General features: G+C 39.9%; 1 protein-coding gene across 3 annotated transcripts in view; it reads right to left on the minus strand.

Moving 5' to 3' along the window:
- Positions 1 to 13,753, minus strand: part of PDCD1LG2 (programmed cell death 1 ligand 2) — a 115,741-nt gene that overhangs the window by 45,967 nt on the left and 56,021 nt on the right. For all 3 annotated transcript variants that reach the window (XM_082605881.1, XM_082605880.1, XM_082605879.1), the window contains one exon: positions 3,581 to 3,649. In XM_082605881.1, the coding sequence (XP_082462007.1) occupies positions 3,581 to 3,635 (55 nt within the window). In that variant the 5' untranslated portion in view covers positions 3,636 to 3,649. The remainder of the gene's footprint in view (positions 1 to 3,580; positions 3,650 to 13,753) is intronic.

Consider the following 13,753-nt stretch of genomic DNA (forward strand, 5'->3'; position numbering starts at 1 on the left):
TAATGCTGGAGCCTTTCTGAACGTTCTTGGGGGAAGTTCGCCTTTTATTTGCAGTCAGGGCACCAATGGAGTCAGACCTGTCACATCTCCAGGAAACACAAAACAATTTATTTGCATTACCTCCCAAGAAAGCTTCCTCTTTAAGCTAATTTTATACCTTTTCCCCCCATTAACAACAGAAGCTTAAGTGTTTACAGACTTCTTAAGGTATTTTGAAAGGCGAGGATGGGTGTAGGCAGGGAGGGGAGGGGGGACTGCTTTACACAGCCAGCCTTCAGAAAGCTGTAGTTCCTGGTTTAGAATAGATGCTGCTCTGGTCACTTGATGCATGCACTCCTCTTAGCAGGAATGCTGCATGAGACATCTTGTCTATTAGAAATCCCTTCCCCAACCTGATTCTTCTGCTTTCTATACCTCAGGGGTCAGCAGATATAGTTTTGGAGGTCAGCTATAGGCTAAGTGGAGTGACCCAGGGTGTGGTCCCTGCCCTAGAGTGACCTCAAGCATCACACTGGTCATGTGCTTCCTGGGTTTTATTCTTCTCTGGTGGATGAAGAAAGAAGGAAACATCAATGAAAGACATAAGACTGGGGTTCCTTTTTCCTTCAAGACATGACAAAGTACAAAAATAAATATTTTGCCTTAAATGCGTCTGGGTAACAAGATGTCCTTAGGTTTTGAAATGAAAATATAAGAAAAAAAATTGAACTACAACACTACAGTAATAAAAGAGTGAGTGATATAAGTGAAAGGATATACACATAGATCAATAGAACAGAACAGAAAGTCCAGAAAAAGACCCACACAAATATGGCCAATTGATTTTTTACAAAGGTGCAAAGGCAATCAACAGAGAAAAGATAGTCTTTTCAGTAAATGAACAAATGGGGCTGGAGCAACCGGATGTCCACATGCAAAAAAAAAAAAAGCCCCAACCTATACTTCACACTATACAAAAATCAACTCAAGATGGATGGTCAACCTAAATGTAAAATGTACAACTATAAAATATTTAGAAGAAAACATAGAAGAAAATCTTTCAGGTTTTGGGTTAGGCAAAGAGTTCTTAGATATGACAATCCATCAAAGAAAAAATTTGATAAATTGGGTATCTCCAAAATTAAAATCTTTCCTCTGCAAAAGACACTGTTAAGAGAATGAGAGGGACTTCCCTGGTGATCCAGTGGTAGAGAAACCATCTTCCAATGCAGGGGACGAGAGTTCGATCCCTGGTTGGGAAACTAAGATCCCACATGCCTTGGGGCAACTGAGCCCACGCACCACAACTACTGAGCTCGCATGCCTCAATGAAAGAGCCTGCATGCCACAAACTACAGAGCCCACGCGCCCTAGAGCCCGCGCACCACAGCTAGAGAGAAGCCCACTCCCCGCAACAAAAGATCCCACATGCCTCAACGAAGATCCTGCTGCCACAACTAAGACCCGAAACAGCCAAAAAAAAAAAAAAAAAAGAGAGAATGAGAAGATGAGCTACAGACTGGGAGAAAATATTTGTATATCACATATCTGATAAAGAATTTGTATCCAGAATATATAAAGAACTCTCAAAACTGGACAATAAGAAAATAACCCATTAAAAACAGTCAAATGATTTGATATGCCCTTCACCTAAGAAGATATATGAATGGGCAATAGGCACATGAAAATATGTTTATCCTCACTAGGTACTGGGGAAACGCAAATTAAACCACAGTGAGAAACTTCTACACACCTACTAGAACGACTTAAAAAAGAAAAATGACAATGTCAATACCAAGGGCTGTCAAGGATGTGGAACAATTGGAACTCTCATATTTTGCTGGAGGGAATGCAAAAACAGTACAGATTCTAAGAATTCTACAAATTCTAAAAGTACAGATCCTAAGAACAGGTTTGATGGTTTCTTATAAAGTTAAATATGTACTTACCATATGACTCAGTAATCCCACTCATAGTATTCACCTAAGTGAAATGAAAACCTATGCTTCCACAAAAACCTATATACAAATGTTTATAGCAACTTTATTTATAATTGCCAAAAATAGGAAACAACCCAAAAGTCCCTCAAGTGGGAAATGAATAAACAAAATGTGGTGTGTACCTACAGAGTAATACTACTGAACAACAAAAAGGAATGAACTATTGATTCATATAACAATATGGATAAATTTCAAATGCATTATGCTAAGTGAAAGAAGCCAGACAAAAAGAATATCTAATAAATGATCCCATTTATATGACATTCTGGAAAAGTTACAACGACAGGATAGAGAATAGATCGGTGAGTACCTGGGCTTAAAAGTTAGAGGAGGGTTTTTGTTTGGTGATAGAACTGCTCAGGATCTTGATTGTGGTGGTGGCTATATGACTATGCATTTGTCAAAACTCATAGATGCTTTTATAAAAAAGAGTAAAATTTTACTTTATGTCAATTTAAAAATAAATATTTAAAAAGTGAAATGAAAATATTTTCCAATAGCTTTTCACTTCAATCTTTAAATTATTTTATAGATAACATGGTAGAGCATCCACAGAGCATTCAAGTAAGGAAAGAGTTAATTTTGCCTGTTTCTAAAAATCCCAGCAGGGCAGGGTCTCTTAGAAAGGAAATATCAAGTGTTCCTTTAGCTGCCACTGCAAGGGTAGGGCTGGAGTAAGCAGAATATTGGGGTGTTCTCCAAGGATGGCCCCAAGTCAGTGTCTCTAGTGCCAGACCAGGCTGAGCAGCCCAAGGGAGGGGAAGAAACGTGACTGGGATCACCTGGAAGGGAGGGAAAAGCTCTTCAAAAGTTATCAATGCCAAAGAAGGCATTCTTTCTCAATGAAAGGCAGAATGTTGGATGACTTCCCATGGGATCAGGGCTGTTCTCATAGAGGAGCTAGCCCTCTTTGTCCACCTCTGTCCTCCTCTCTTACCTACTGGTGTTCACCCACTTTAATGCACTCATGGTCCTGACTGCATATGTGAATAGTCTAAACTACCTTCCCCAGGAAAGCAAAACTCTGAAACTGCTTTCCTCCTTGCTACCCACACCCTCCAGTAGAATATCTTTCTCCAAAATCCAAAGGCATAGCTTTAAGGTTCATTATTCATTTAGATGCAAGGAAGACTCTGAGTTTCCAATTCAAGTAATCCACATTAATGTGTGAATGACCCATAGCTGCTACTGTTGCTTTTTAAAAGAGGAGGTGTCCCCCTGACCTTTGTCTCCTCACTGTCCCTGACAGAAGAAAAAAGGACAGCTTCTTGGCATCTCACCTTTCAGGACATTTAACCCATGCCCTCTTGTGTCAGTTCAGAGGTGCATGGCCTGAATGGTCCTGTCTTCTTGTTATTACCTTTATTGGAAAGTGGGGATAGATGGACCAATATTCTTAGTCCCTGTTTCTGTAAGACAGGGACATGGGTATGCACATGCCACCCTGGGCACCATTCTTTTGGCTGTGCTTATAATAGCTGGTAATCACACTTCCTCTCAAAGAAAGCCTTCAGCTCAAGGACTACATTCTCATCCTTGGCTTCAGCTAGGGGTCATCACCTGTTCCTCCTTCTCAGGCCCCTCCCTTTGACTTTTCTTACCTGCTGTCTGATGAAGCGGCATTCCCAGGCTCAAAATTAGCAGGAGGAGGAACATGTTCTGTACCGGATCTGAAACAGACAATTGAAAGTCTCAGGGCCTTCTGCAGTTTTTCTGGGTCTCATGATTTGGTCATTTGCTCACTTCTGAAAACAGAACAGGGAAATGACTGGTAAACAAATCTTTCGGGGAGGCAGTGGACCATGGTGGAGTAGAGCTGGGAAGAGAAGTTAAAGGGTGATTGTCTAAAGGAGAGGAGAGATGGGGTAAGAAGAAGCGAGGCACCCTTTATCGATCCAAATTAGAAGCTCATATGAACCAGTGCTCATGAGTTACCCACACAGCTGGTTATCTGTACCTCTTTGCCTCTTCCGTAGTTTCAGTGTAGGCCCTGGAAAACCAGTCTTGTTCATCAGATGAATAATGCACATCATCTTTTCCAGCTGGACTGGAACTCTGTGAGTTGGACACTCAGTGCTCAATAGAACAGAGTTGGATTCTCAATAAATACTTGCTAGTTGACTGAGCAGGTAAAGTTGTCAAGCTCTTTAGAGTGCTGTGATCCAGTGTGCCCATCACCTGAACTACCTGTTACTAAGAGGTACAGACAGGGATTGCAGAGAACTGCAAACCCAGCTGAGTGGGTGCCAAACCTTAGTCCTGCTTCACCTCTCGTGCTTCCACTTTTGCTCACAAACTTTCCCACCCAAGGACTTCTCACGGTTGAAGGCAAAAGGGACAGGGTATACCACTGTCAGCATTTTTTGTCCTCAAAGAGGCTTTCAAAATTTTATTAGCCATGGAACCATTTCTTCAAGGGGAATCAACTGGAGCCATACATCTAAATCAGGTAAAAGCAGAGCTGCTCTGAGTACAATGGAAAGCCAGTGGAGTTATTTGGATCAGGAGAATGACATGATCTCATTTACATTTTTAAAAGAGGATTCAGTTTTGGTGTAGACAATAGACTATTGTTGTGAAGGAGAGTGGGATGGGCAAGATTGGAAGCAGAAAGATCAGTAAGAAATGTTTTCACAGAGATGATAATAGTTTGGACCAGAGTGGTGGGGCTAGTGGAGGTGAGAAGGGGTCTGTTGAAGGTTTTTTATATTTACACATTTTTAAAATGTATTAAAATTTTAAAATTGGTCCCTTAAAGTTAGTAAAATTTTTAATATCTTTATTGGAGTATAATTGACATACAATAGAGGATTATGTGTGTGTGTATACATATATATTTAAGACACAGATGATTCAGTGGTTTTTAGTATATTCTACAGAACTGTGCAACCCATACCACTGTCTAATTTTGGATCATTTTCATCACTGCAAAAAGGAACACAATACCCATTAGCAGAAACCCCCCAATTCTTCTTCCCTCTCCCTCCAGTCCCTGGCATTCACTCATCTCCTTTCTGTCTCTATCAATTTGCTTATTCTGGATATTTTATATAAATGGAATCATACAATATGTGGTCTTTTGTGTATAGCTTCTTTCACTGAGCATATTATTCTCAAGACTCATCTGTATTGTAACACATTACCAATACTTCATTCCTTTCTATGACTGAATAATATTCCATTGTATTAACATATTACATCTTTCTTATCCATTCATCAGTTGATGGACATTTGAGTTGTTTCCACTTGTTGGCTATTATGAGTAATGCTATTATGACATTCATGTACAAGTTTTTGTGTAGACATGTTTCCAAATCACTTGATTATATATGTAGGAGTGGGATTGATCAGTTAAATGGTAACTCTATATCTAACTTTTTGAGAAACTGCCAAACTGTTTATCAAATATATGATTTGCAATTACTTTCTCCTATTCTGTGATTGTCTTTTCAGTTTCTTGGTAATGTTCTTTGAAGCACAAATGTTTTAATTGTAAAGTGCAAATTAATTTAATTTTGATGAAGGCCAGTTTATCTGTTTTCTCTTTTAATTGCTTGTGCTTTAGGTGTCATCTCTAAGAAAACATTGCCTAATCCAAGGTCACAAAGATTTACGTCTATGTTTTCTTTTGAGAATTTTATAGCTTTAGTTCTTATATTTAGGTCTTTGATCCAGTTTGAGTTAATTTTTGTGTATGGTGTGAGGTAAGGCTCCAGATTCATTGATTTACACATGGACATCCAGTTGACTCTGCATAGTTTGTTTAAAGGAGTATTCTTTCTCCATTGAATTGTCATAGCACCCTCACCAAAAATCAATTGACATTAAATGTATGGGCTTAGTTTTGGAATCTCAATTCTATTCCATTGAACTATATGTCTATCCTATGTCAGTATCACAGACTGTTGATTTTGTGGTAAGTTTTGAAATTGGGAAATGTGAATCTTCTAACTTGTTTTTCTTTTTTTAAGACTGTGTGTGTGTGTGTGTGTGTGTGTGTGGCTATTCTTGCTCCCTTGCATTTCCATGTGAATTTTAGGGTCAACTTGTGTATTTCCACACAAAAAAAGCAGCTGGAATTTTGATAGGGATTGTACTGAATCTGTAGATCCATTGGGAAATATAGCCATCTTTATAATATTAAGTCTTCTAATCCATGAATGCAGCATGTCTTTCCATTTATTTAAGTCTTCTATATTCTCCAGAAGATTTGATGGGAATTGCTGACAGTTTGGAAATGTAGTTTGACAAAAGTAAAGAAATCTAGGAAAATTTCTAGGTTCGGAGCTTGAGTCACTAGGGCAATGGAGATACTATTTATTAAAAAGGAGAAGACTAAGAATGAAGCAGATTAGGGAGCAGAAATCAAAAACTGTATTTGGAATATGTTTGGTTTGAGATGTCTATTAGACATTCAAGTAAAGATGTTTAGTAGGTGGTTGGACAACTGGTGGTCCAAAGTTTGGGGCAGAGATATAAATTTGGGAGTCATCAATGCATAAGTGTTACTTAAAGCCATGGTGCTGCATGGTATCACCTAAAGAGAGATAGAGAAGAGGTGTCCAAGGACTGAGATATGGGGCATTCCGACACTTAGGGGTCTTTGAGAGGGAGGGTACTAGCAAAGAAGATTGAGAGAAGGGATATAAAGGCAAATTAACCATCTCTTTTATTTTCTGTATACTGATGCTTTTACATTTGGAATCTTGCTGACTTTAGAGGGACTGCCCCCTCAGGATTAGCCAATTCCTAGAGACAGTAAACAACTGTCCCCTGAGTGTGCCTTTTGTATGCAAACCAACCAGTCCAGAGCCCTACCTCCAATCACCTCTTTATTGGGCTCTCACTCTCTGGGTCACTATCTATCTGCCCTAATCACCCTAGGGTCAGATACCAGATACCCCTATGCCCCCAGAGTCTGCTGAAATTATACAAACTAGCCCCATTCCTTCCTGTGGAACCCACAGTAGAGGCTCCTGCCCACTTCTCCCCCTCTCCTTCTGCCTCCTGTGTGACCCTGGTATTTGCCTGTATGGCCCACTATGGTGTGGCATGCCCCTTTCTCTTGGGATCTGTGAGTATAACAAACTATTTTTTCAATGGCAGTCACCTCCTGATCTGTTGGCCTCACCATTCCTAAATAATAGATATAATAATAAATAAAATAATAGTAACAAATAATAATAAAACCTAGAGTTTAAAACATAGTGCTGGAAGGAGGGAGTGATCATTTGAGCCAAATGTTTCTGAGAACTGGATTTAGCAGTATGAAGGTCATGGATGACCCTGATAAACACAGTATCAGTAGATTTGGTATAGATAAAAATAGGAAATAAGGAAGTGGAGACAACAGAATATAGGCAACTTGTTAGAGAACAGTGCTATAAAAGGGCGCAGAGATATGAGGCAGTAGCTAGAAGCGAATGCAAGGTCCACAGTGGGCTGTATTCTTGTTTTTAGTTTAGGGAGGGAAATATTACAGCAGATAAGAACTAGGAACAGAATCTAGTGCTTTCTACCAGGAAATGCTCAAGACACACCTTACCTAGACTTGAAAACCCTCTTCCTTACTGAAAATGCAAATAGATCCAGAAAAGATACCATTTTAAGCTGCACCTACCTGCAGCCTAGCACTTGCCTAGCATTTTTTTTCCCTAGAGTACAAAAGGATAGCATGTAACATGCAGTTCTGGCAACAGAAAGGACTCCTGGTTCACCCATCACTCGTTTTAACTTCCCCTTCTTCTCTGCCCATCCAAGGGGACTTTCCTTGCACATTGTCTCCTTGAGTCAACTGAGAGACAGACACTGTCGTAAAGGTACTTTCCAACTAGCAGGCTTCTTTCTCCTAGGGATAAAGTGCCCCATGCAATGGTTAAGAGCTCAGGTTCTAATGTCAGACACATCTGAGTTCAGATTCTGAGTCTACAAATTATTAGCCTCTAAGACCTTAGACAGTTTATGAAAACTTTTTGTGTCCCATTTCCCTAAAGTGCCAATAATAATAACTCCTACTTCAAGCCAGAATCCTGGGGGGCATCATCTTAAACCTACACATCGCTTATCTTGCACATTCAGTCCAGCCCCCAGTCCTATTAATTCTACTTCCTGGATACTTCTTGGATGATGCCTCTTCTTCCCAACACCCTACTGACATCACCTTAATTCAGCTTATCATCATTTCTCCTTACACCACAGCAGAGCCTCCTCACTGCCATTTTTACCTCCTAGTCTTGTTTCCTTCTGCTCCATCCTTCTCTTGTCGTCACAAACCTTGGTGTCATCCTTGGCTCCTGTCTTCTATCATCAGCATCTGATTCATTAACACATCCTATAGGCTCTTCTTTCAAATATATCTAGAATCCGACCATGTCTCACTGCTTCCATATCAACCTAAGCCATTATCGTGTCTCGTGGCGATTCTAACCTTGCCTTCCAACAGTTGATTCTCAACACAGGAGCCAGAGTGATTCTTTAAAAATGTAAGTCAAAGCACATCTGCTCAAAACCTTTTGATGGCTCAGTATTTCACTGAGAATAAACTCCTAAGTCTCTCCAATAACCTAGGTAATAGGGGCCTCTGTCTTGAGTCCCCCTGCCATGCTTTAGATGAGCGCACTGTAGCCATGCCCCTCCCTGCAGTGTGAGGTGTTTGCTGGGTTGAGAGGTGTCATCTGGACCTCTTGACCTCCCCCCACTACCCATTATAATCTGGGTCCTTGGGATGCTGGAATTCACTGCCCAAATGGCCCTAAGCCCACTTTCAGGCCTGTGTAGTGTTTTCCCCAAATCCACCCCTTCAAGCATGGATCCTGCTGCCAGTGTGCCTGTCCCTACACCTGGATGCTTTCTTCGCTCTTTCTGGTGAGACTGCCTTATGCAAAAAACTGCAACAGCACCACCCCTCCAGCATTCCCAATTCTCCTTATCTGTCTTTCTTTTCCAAAACTTTCATTACCATCTAACTTACCATATAGTGTACTTGTTTATTATATTATTACCTGTCATCTTCCATTAGAATATAATCACTCAAAGGACAGGGATCATTGTCTGTTTGCTTACTACTATGCCTTCAGCCCCAGAACAGAGTCTGGCAAGTAGGCACTTGGTTAATATTTGTTGGATGAACTATCTCTTTACCTAGCAGGCAGAACAATCTCTTGAATACTGAATAATCAAATCTGACCATGTCACTCCTGCTTAAAAGACTTCAACAACTCCCACTATTTACAAGGTGAAGTTCTCCTTTAGTGTGGCCTACAAAACCTTCCCTGATCTGGCACCTCCTGCCTTGGCCACAGAGAAACACATGTGCTTTCCATGACTAGGACCTCACAGGTGCTTTGAGAAGTCTAATCTTACATCTAATCTCATCTTATTTTTTCTAATCTTATTTTTCTTCTATCTCAATTTCTTCATGAGCTTAAAAAATTGTATTGCACCATAAATAACTCCTTAAGTGGCCTTACACTTCATGCATTCAACAGAAGTGGATAAGTCTTTCCTAACTGCCTTAGTCTATTTCTTCTGCCTCAATTGTATCTGCTACTCACCTCTAGTGTAAGTACTTAACTCATTGCTGGTATGCTAATTTATTACACCTCTGTTTTCCAGGCTAGAATAGGAGCTCTTTGTACAGTCATCCCTTGGTATCTGCAGGATATTGGTTCCAGGATCCTCTGCGGATACCAAAATCCACAGATGCTCAAGTCCCTCATGTAAAATGGCATAATATAGTTGGCCATATGTATATGTAGGGTTGCAGAACCCTTCAGATACGGAGAGTGGACTGCACTTGATTAGGTCCTTATAACTGTGTGCTGAATGGACAAGTGAATGAGTGCTTGTGTGCATGACAATTTAGCATCATACTCAGGAATCTGAGATCACTGGCTCCCACTTGACTCCACTCTATCAGAGAAACAGAAACCTTAATTTGGTTGTTGTTTTTGGCCACAAATAAGAACTTTCCATCGAATGGAGCCACTCACAACACAATAGGCCACTAATGGGGTGGGGAGGCATCATCCCTGGTATTGTTTAAGCAAAGGGTGCATGTTGAAGCAAGAGTTTCCACAAGAGGTGGAAGGTGATCCCTTTTTAACAGCAAGATTATTTACAAGATTATCTCCCAGAAGAATGTTTCCACAGGTATCTCAAGCCCCTCACCAACCTCTCTCAAAAGACTAGGCTATTTGGATAAGACCTCTACATGGTTCAGGAGAACCACGTTTTCTGAAAGAGCAGGTTCTTGAAGCCTTTAATGTTGGGGAAGTATGAACTCTTTCATACTCAGACAGGCAAGGCCTGAAAGAATTTACTTAGCGAACTTACAGAGTTCATTGCCAAAATTAATTAACTCAGTGCATCATTTAAAGAGTGTCCATGTGTAAGGCACTCCTTTGGCCAAATGAGCATTGTGATGACTCTTCTCCACGATACAATGAACACGTTCAAACAACCACATCTCTCTCTAGCCTCCCCTTTTAGTATATGTGCTGCCGAAGCGAGCACTAGCCTCCCCTTTTAAAATTCACCTTTGTTTTGGATATAAATATCTTATTGTCTATGCCTAGTCAGCTGTTCATTTTCATCTTAATTGTATATTCCTTATGTACATGTTTGGTTTTGCTAGCTTTTCCATCACGCAGAGGGTGCTCATTGTGGCTATCTTTATATCAGGCAGGCTGGCCTCTAATGAATACTTTGGAATGTGAATGGAAAAAAGTAGTTTTTAATCAAATGATGAGTTTAGCTGAATTTCTTAATTTCTGGATAATTCTTAATGAATTTATGGGTAATTCTTGATAATTCTGCCTATGAACATGTCGTAGTATTGCAGTTGAGGGCAAGTCATTATCTAAAATGGAACAGAATGGCATAGGATAAGCTTCAAGAACTTTTTCTGGTGGCTCCAGGAGTCAAGAAGGGCCCTCTCAGTCAGGAGATGATCAAGCTTGAGAGTGAGAAGAAGCGAGAGCTACTCTTTTTAGATTTGTGCAAAGTCCTGCTCAAATTGCTGCCCCCTTGGTTCTCACCCAGGCCACTAGAAAAGCTGCTTCTCTTGGTGGTGTGGTGGAAGCAGCAGCTCTGAGCTAGGCATCAGAAGACAGGAGTTCCAGTCTTTGCTCTGTCCCTGCTGCCTTAGGAACTCACTCTCCACTCTCTACAAAAGGGGTGAACTAGGTGACTTCCAAGGTCCCTTCCATGTACCATCTATGCAACTAACAACCAATATCTACCATTTTGTTTCACCATGTTAGGTAATACTCAAGTGTGTAACATATCAAGATTTTTGATGAACCGTGAACATTTTAATATTTTTGATATTAAAGTGTGATTCCATTTCTAACTACCACAAGTATTATTGGCCTATCAGTAACAGTTGATCACTAGTGTTTAAGATGAAGTTAAGATATGTAAGAATGGCCTTATTCCAGCTGAAGTCTTTTACTCCTCCCCTCTAAAAGGCATTTAAGAAAGTGAGTTAAAATGATATCATGGAGATAAGTAAAAAACTTCAACTTATAAATGTGTATATATATGAATGTGTACATAGACATAAAGTCAAACTTTTGATAATTTAGGCACTTTGTTATTAGGAACACAAAGTAATGTGGGGAGTTGCATAACCTTTGTTGCCTAGGTTGTGGCAGAGCCAGTGACCAGTAATGTGAAGTTTGGTTGGTCAGCTATGTCCTCATCTAGGGAGAAGTGGACCTGGAGAAATCTTCAAGAGTTTATGGATACCATCAAGTGGAAGGTTCCTGCTTCAGTGGACATTCTCCTCCCTCCCCCTCCTTTTTTTCTTCCTCCTTCTGCTCCTTCTGTTTCTTCTGCTTTTCCTTTTGCTTCTGCTTCTGTTGCTTCTCTTTTTCCTGTTTCTCTATCCTGCTCAAGAAGATTAAGCTCCCCAAGGGCAGAAATTTCCATCTGTTTTTGTTCCTTACTATATCCCTGGCACCCCAAACAGCTCCTAATACATGGTGGGTCCTCATTAATATTCGCTGAATGATTAGATCATGCTCCTGTGGTCCAAGAGCCATAAATGGCCCTTCTAACACAGTGAGATTGCAAGGGGTGGAAATCAGAAATCATCGAGTTCTCTAATATCTGAAGCTCTTGACTACACCACAGTCAATAAACAGAAATGACTGTGGACAAGGTATGTGAAAAATACTTTGTAAATGGCAAAGCGCTCTTTACATTCATTGTCATTATTACTTAGGATGGTGACTGATGATCTTTGGTCTAAAATTCCCATGAATTCCTAATATGGCCACTCCTTTCACTAACCCACGAAGGTTTCACCTGGTAAAGTCTACCTAGTCTTTAAGACTCACTCAGCACCACCTCTTTCACGACTACTCCCCTGTGCCTCCTAAGTAAGTGTTTGCAGAACTGTTGCACCTTTCAGAGTACTTCTTGTCTATCTTGTATTTAATAGGTTACGTCTAACTTTCTGCTTAGTAGATGTTTAGATCTTATTCTGCTTATTTCTCCATAAAAGATACTAACAGCAATTTATTCAATTGTATTAAGAAGTCGTATCTTTCCAGAAAAATCAAGAAAATTTCTGTAAATTCTGAGGAGAAGGTTGTAAGCAGAAAATGTAAGCAGGAAAACTTTTCCAAGCAAAATTTGCAAGAGAACCAAAAATTACTATAGGTGCTAGAAGGTTCACTTTCTGGTTGCTTCAGGCCCAGTTTCTTGCCATTTCACCTATCTACTGAAAGCTGTTTGTGAATTTATAGATGAAATGAAATTTATGGTGCTGAAATTATATACAGAGGTTTTAATTCTTTCTTTCTTTTATTCAAGACATTTACTCTATATTTTCTGTGTGGCAAGCTCTGGTATGCAGAGGTAAATAAGACAGAAACAAAGCTTTCAGAATTCTCTGGTCTGTAGAATAACCAAGGCACAGGCACTTTATGGAAATATCTCAAGAATCCTAACAAATAATTTCTTTGTGTAATAATAACCAGCATAAAGGATCATGTTTGTATAACACTTTATTCTCTGCTGAACATTGCCAGTCTTAACTCATTTTGCTCCTCCCTCTTCCCAAGTGTCTAGCACAGCCCTGGATATCTGTGAAGACCTAGATAAATACACAACAAACTGAATTGAAATACCTGACTTAATCACTGTTTTTTGAAGCCAAGTGTCTAAAGCAAGAATTGTAAGTAGCAATGTTTTAAAATAATTTGGATTTGAATGCCTTTGGCAAGTAATGCAGAGTTTGCCCCAGGCCCTGCTACTCCCTATTGTATTATCACACATTTTACTGTCTACCAGTTCCCACAGGCATTTGAGATTTTAGGGAATCTTAACAACAGTGGCTCTGTTTTTAGAGGTGGATCAGTAATCTTTCAGTATTCAATATCTAAACCATCTAGACATAGGTAGACAATCTGTAGCCTTCAATTTAACTTAAATTCAAATTGAATCTCAACTTTTTAGTCAATAAACACTGAGCTGCCATTTTTTGCAAGTCTTTGCATTAGACTGTGGAGAATCAACAGAAGGATTCATCTAAGAAAGGATCCCTGCCCTTAAAGACATTATAACATAGTCAGAAGTTTAAAACTCATACACACGAAAAATACTAAGAAGTGGTGTAAAATATTTTGCATGAAGATGCAAAAACCCTGGAAGCTGACTGGAAGAAGGGAGACTTCTCAGATGGGTGGGATTTGAAATGAGTCTTTGAAGCACTCGTAGAAATTGGAGAGTTGTCTTGAGGGCACTGCAGATGACCCAGGAGCAAA

This window comes from Mesoplodon mirus (assembly GCF_964341445.2).
Source record: "Mesoplodon mirus genome assembly, chromosome: 1".
NCBI classification, from domain to species: Eukaryota; Metazoa; Chordata; class Mammalia; order Artiodactyla; family Ziphiidae; genus Mesoplodon; species Mesoplodon mirus.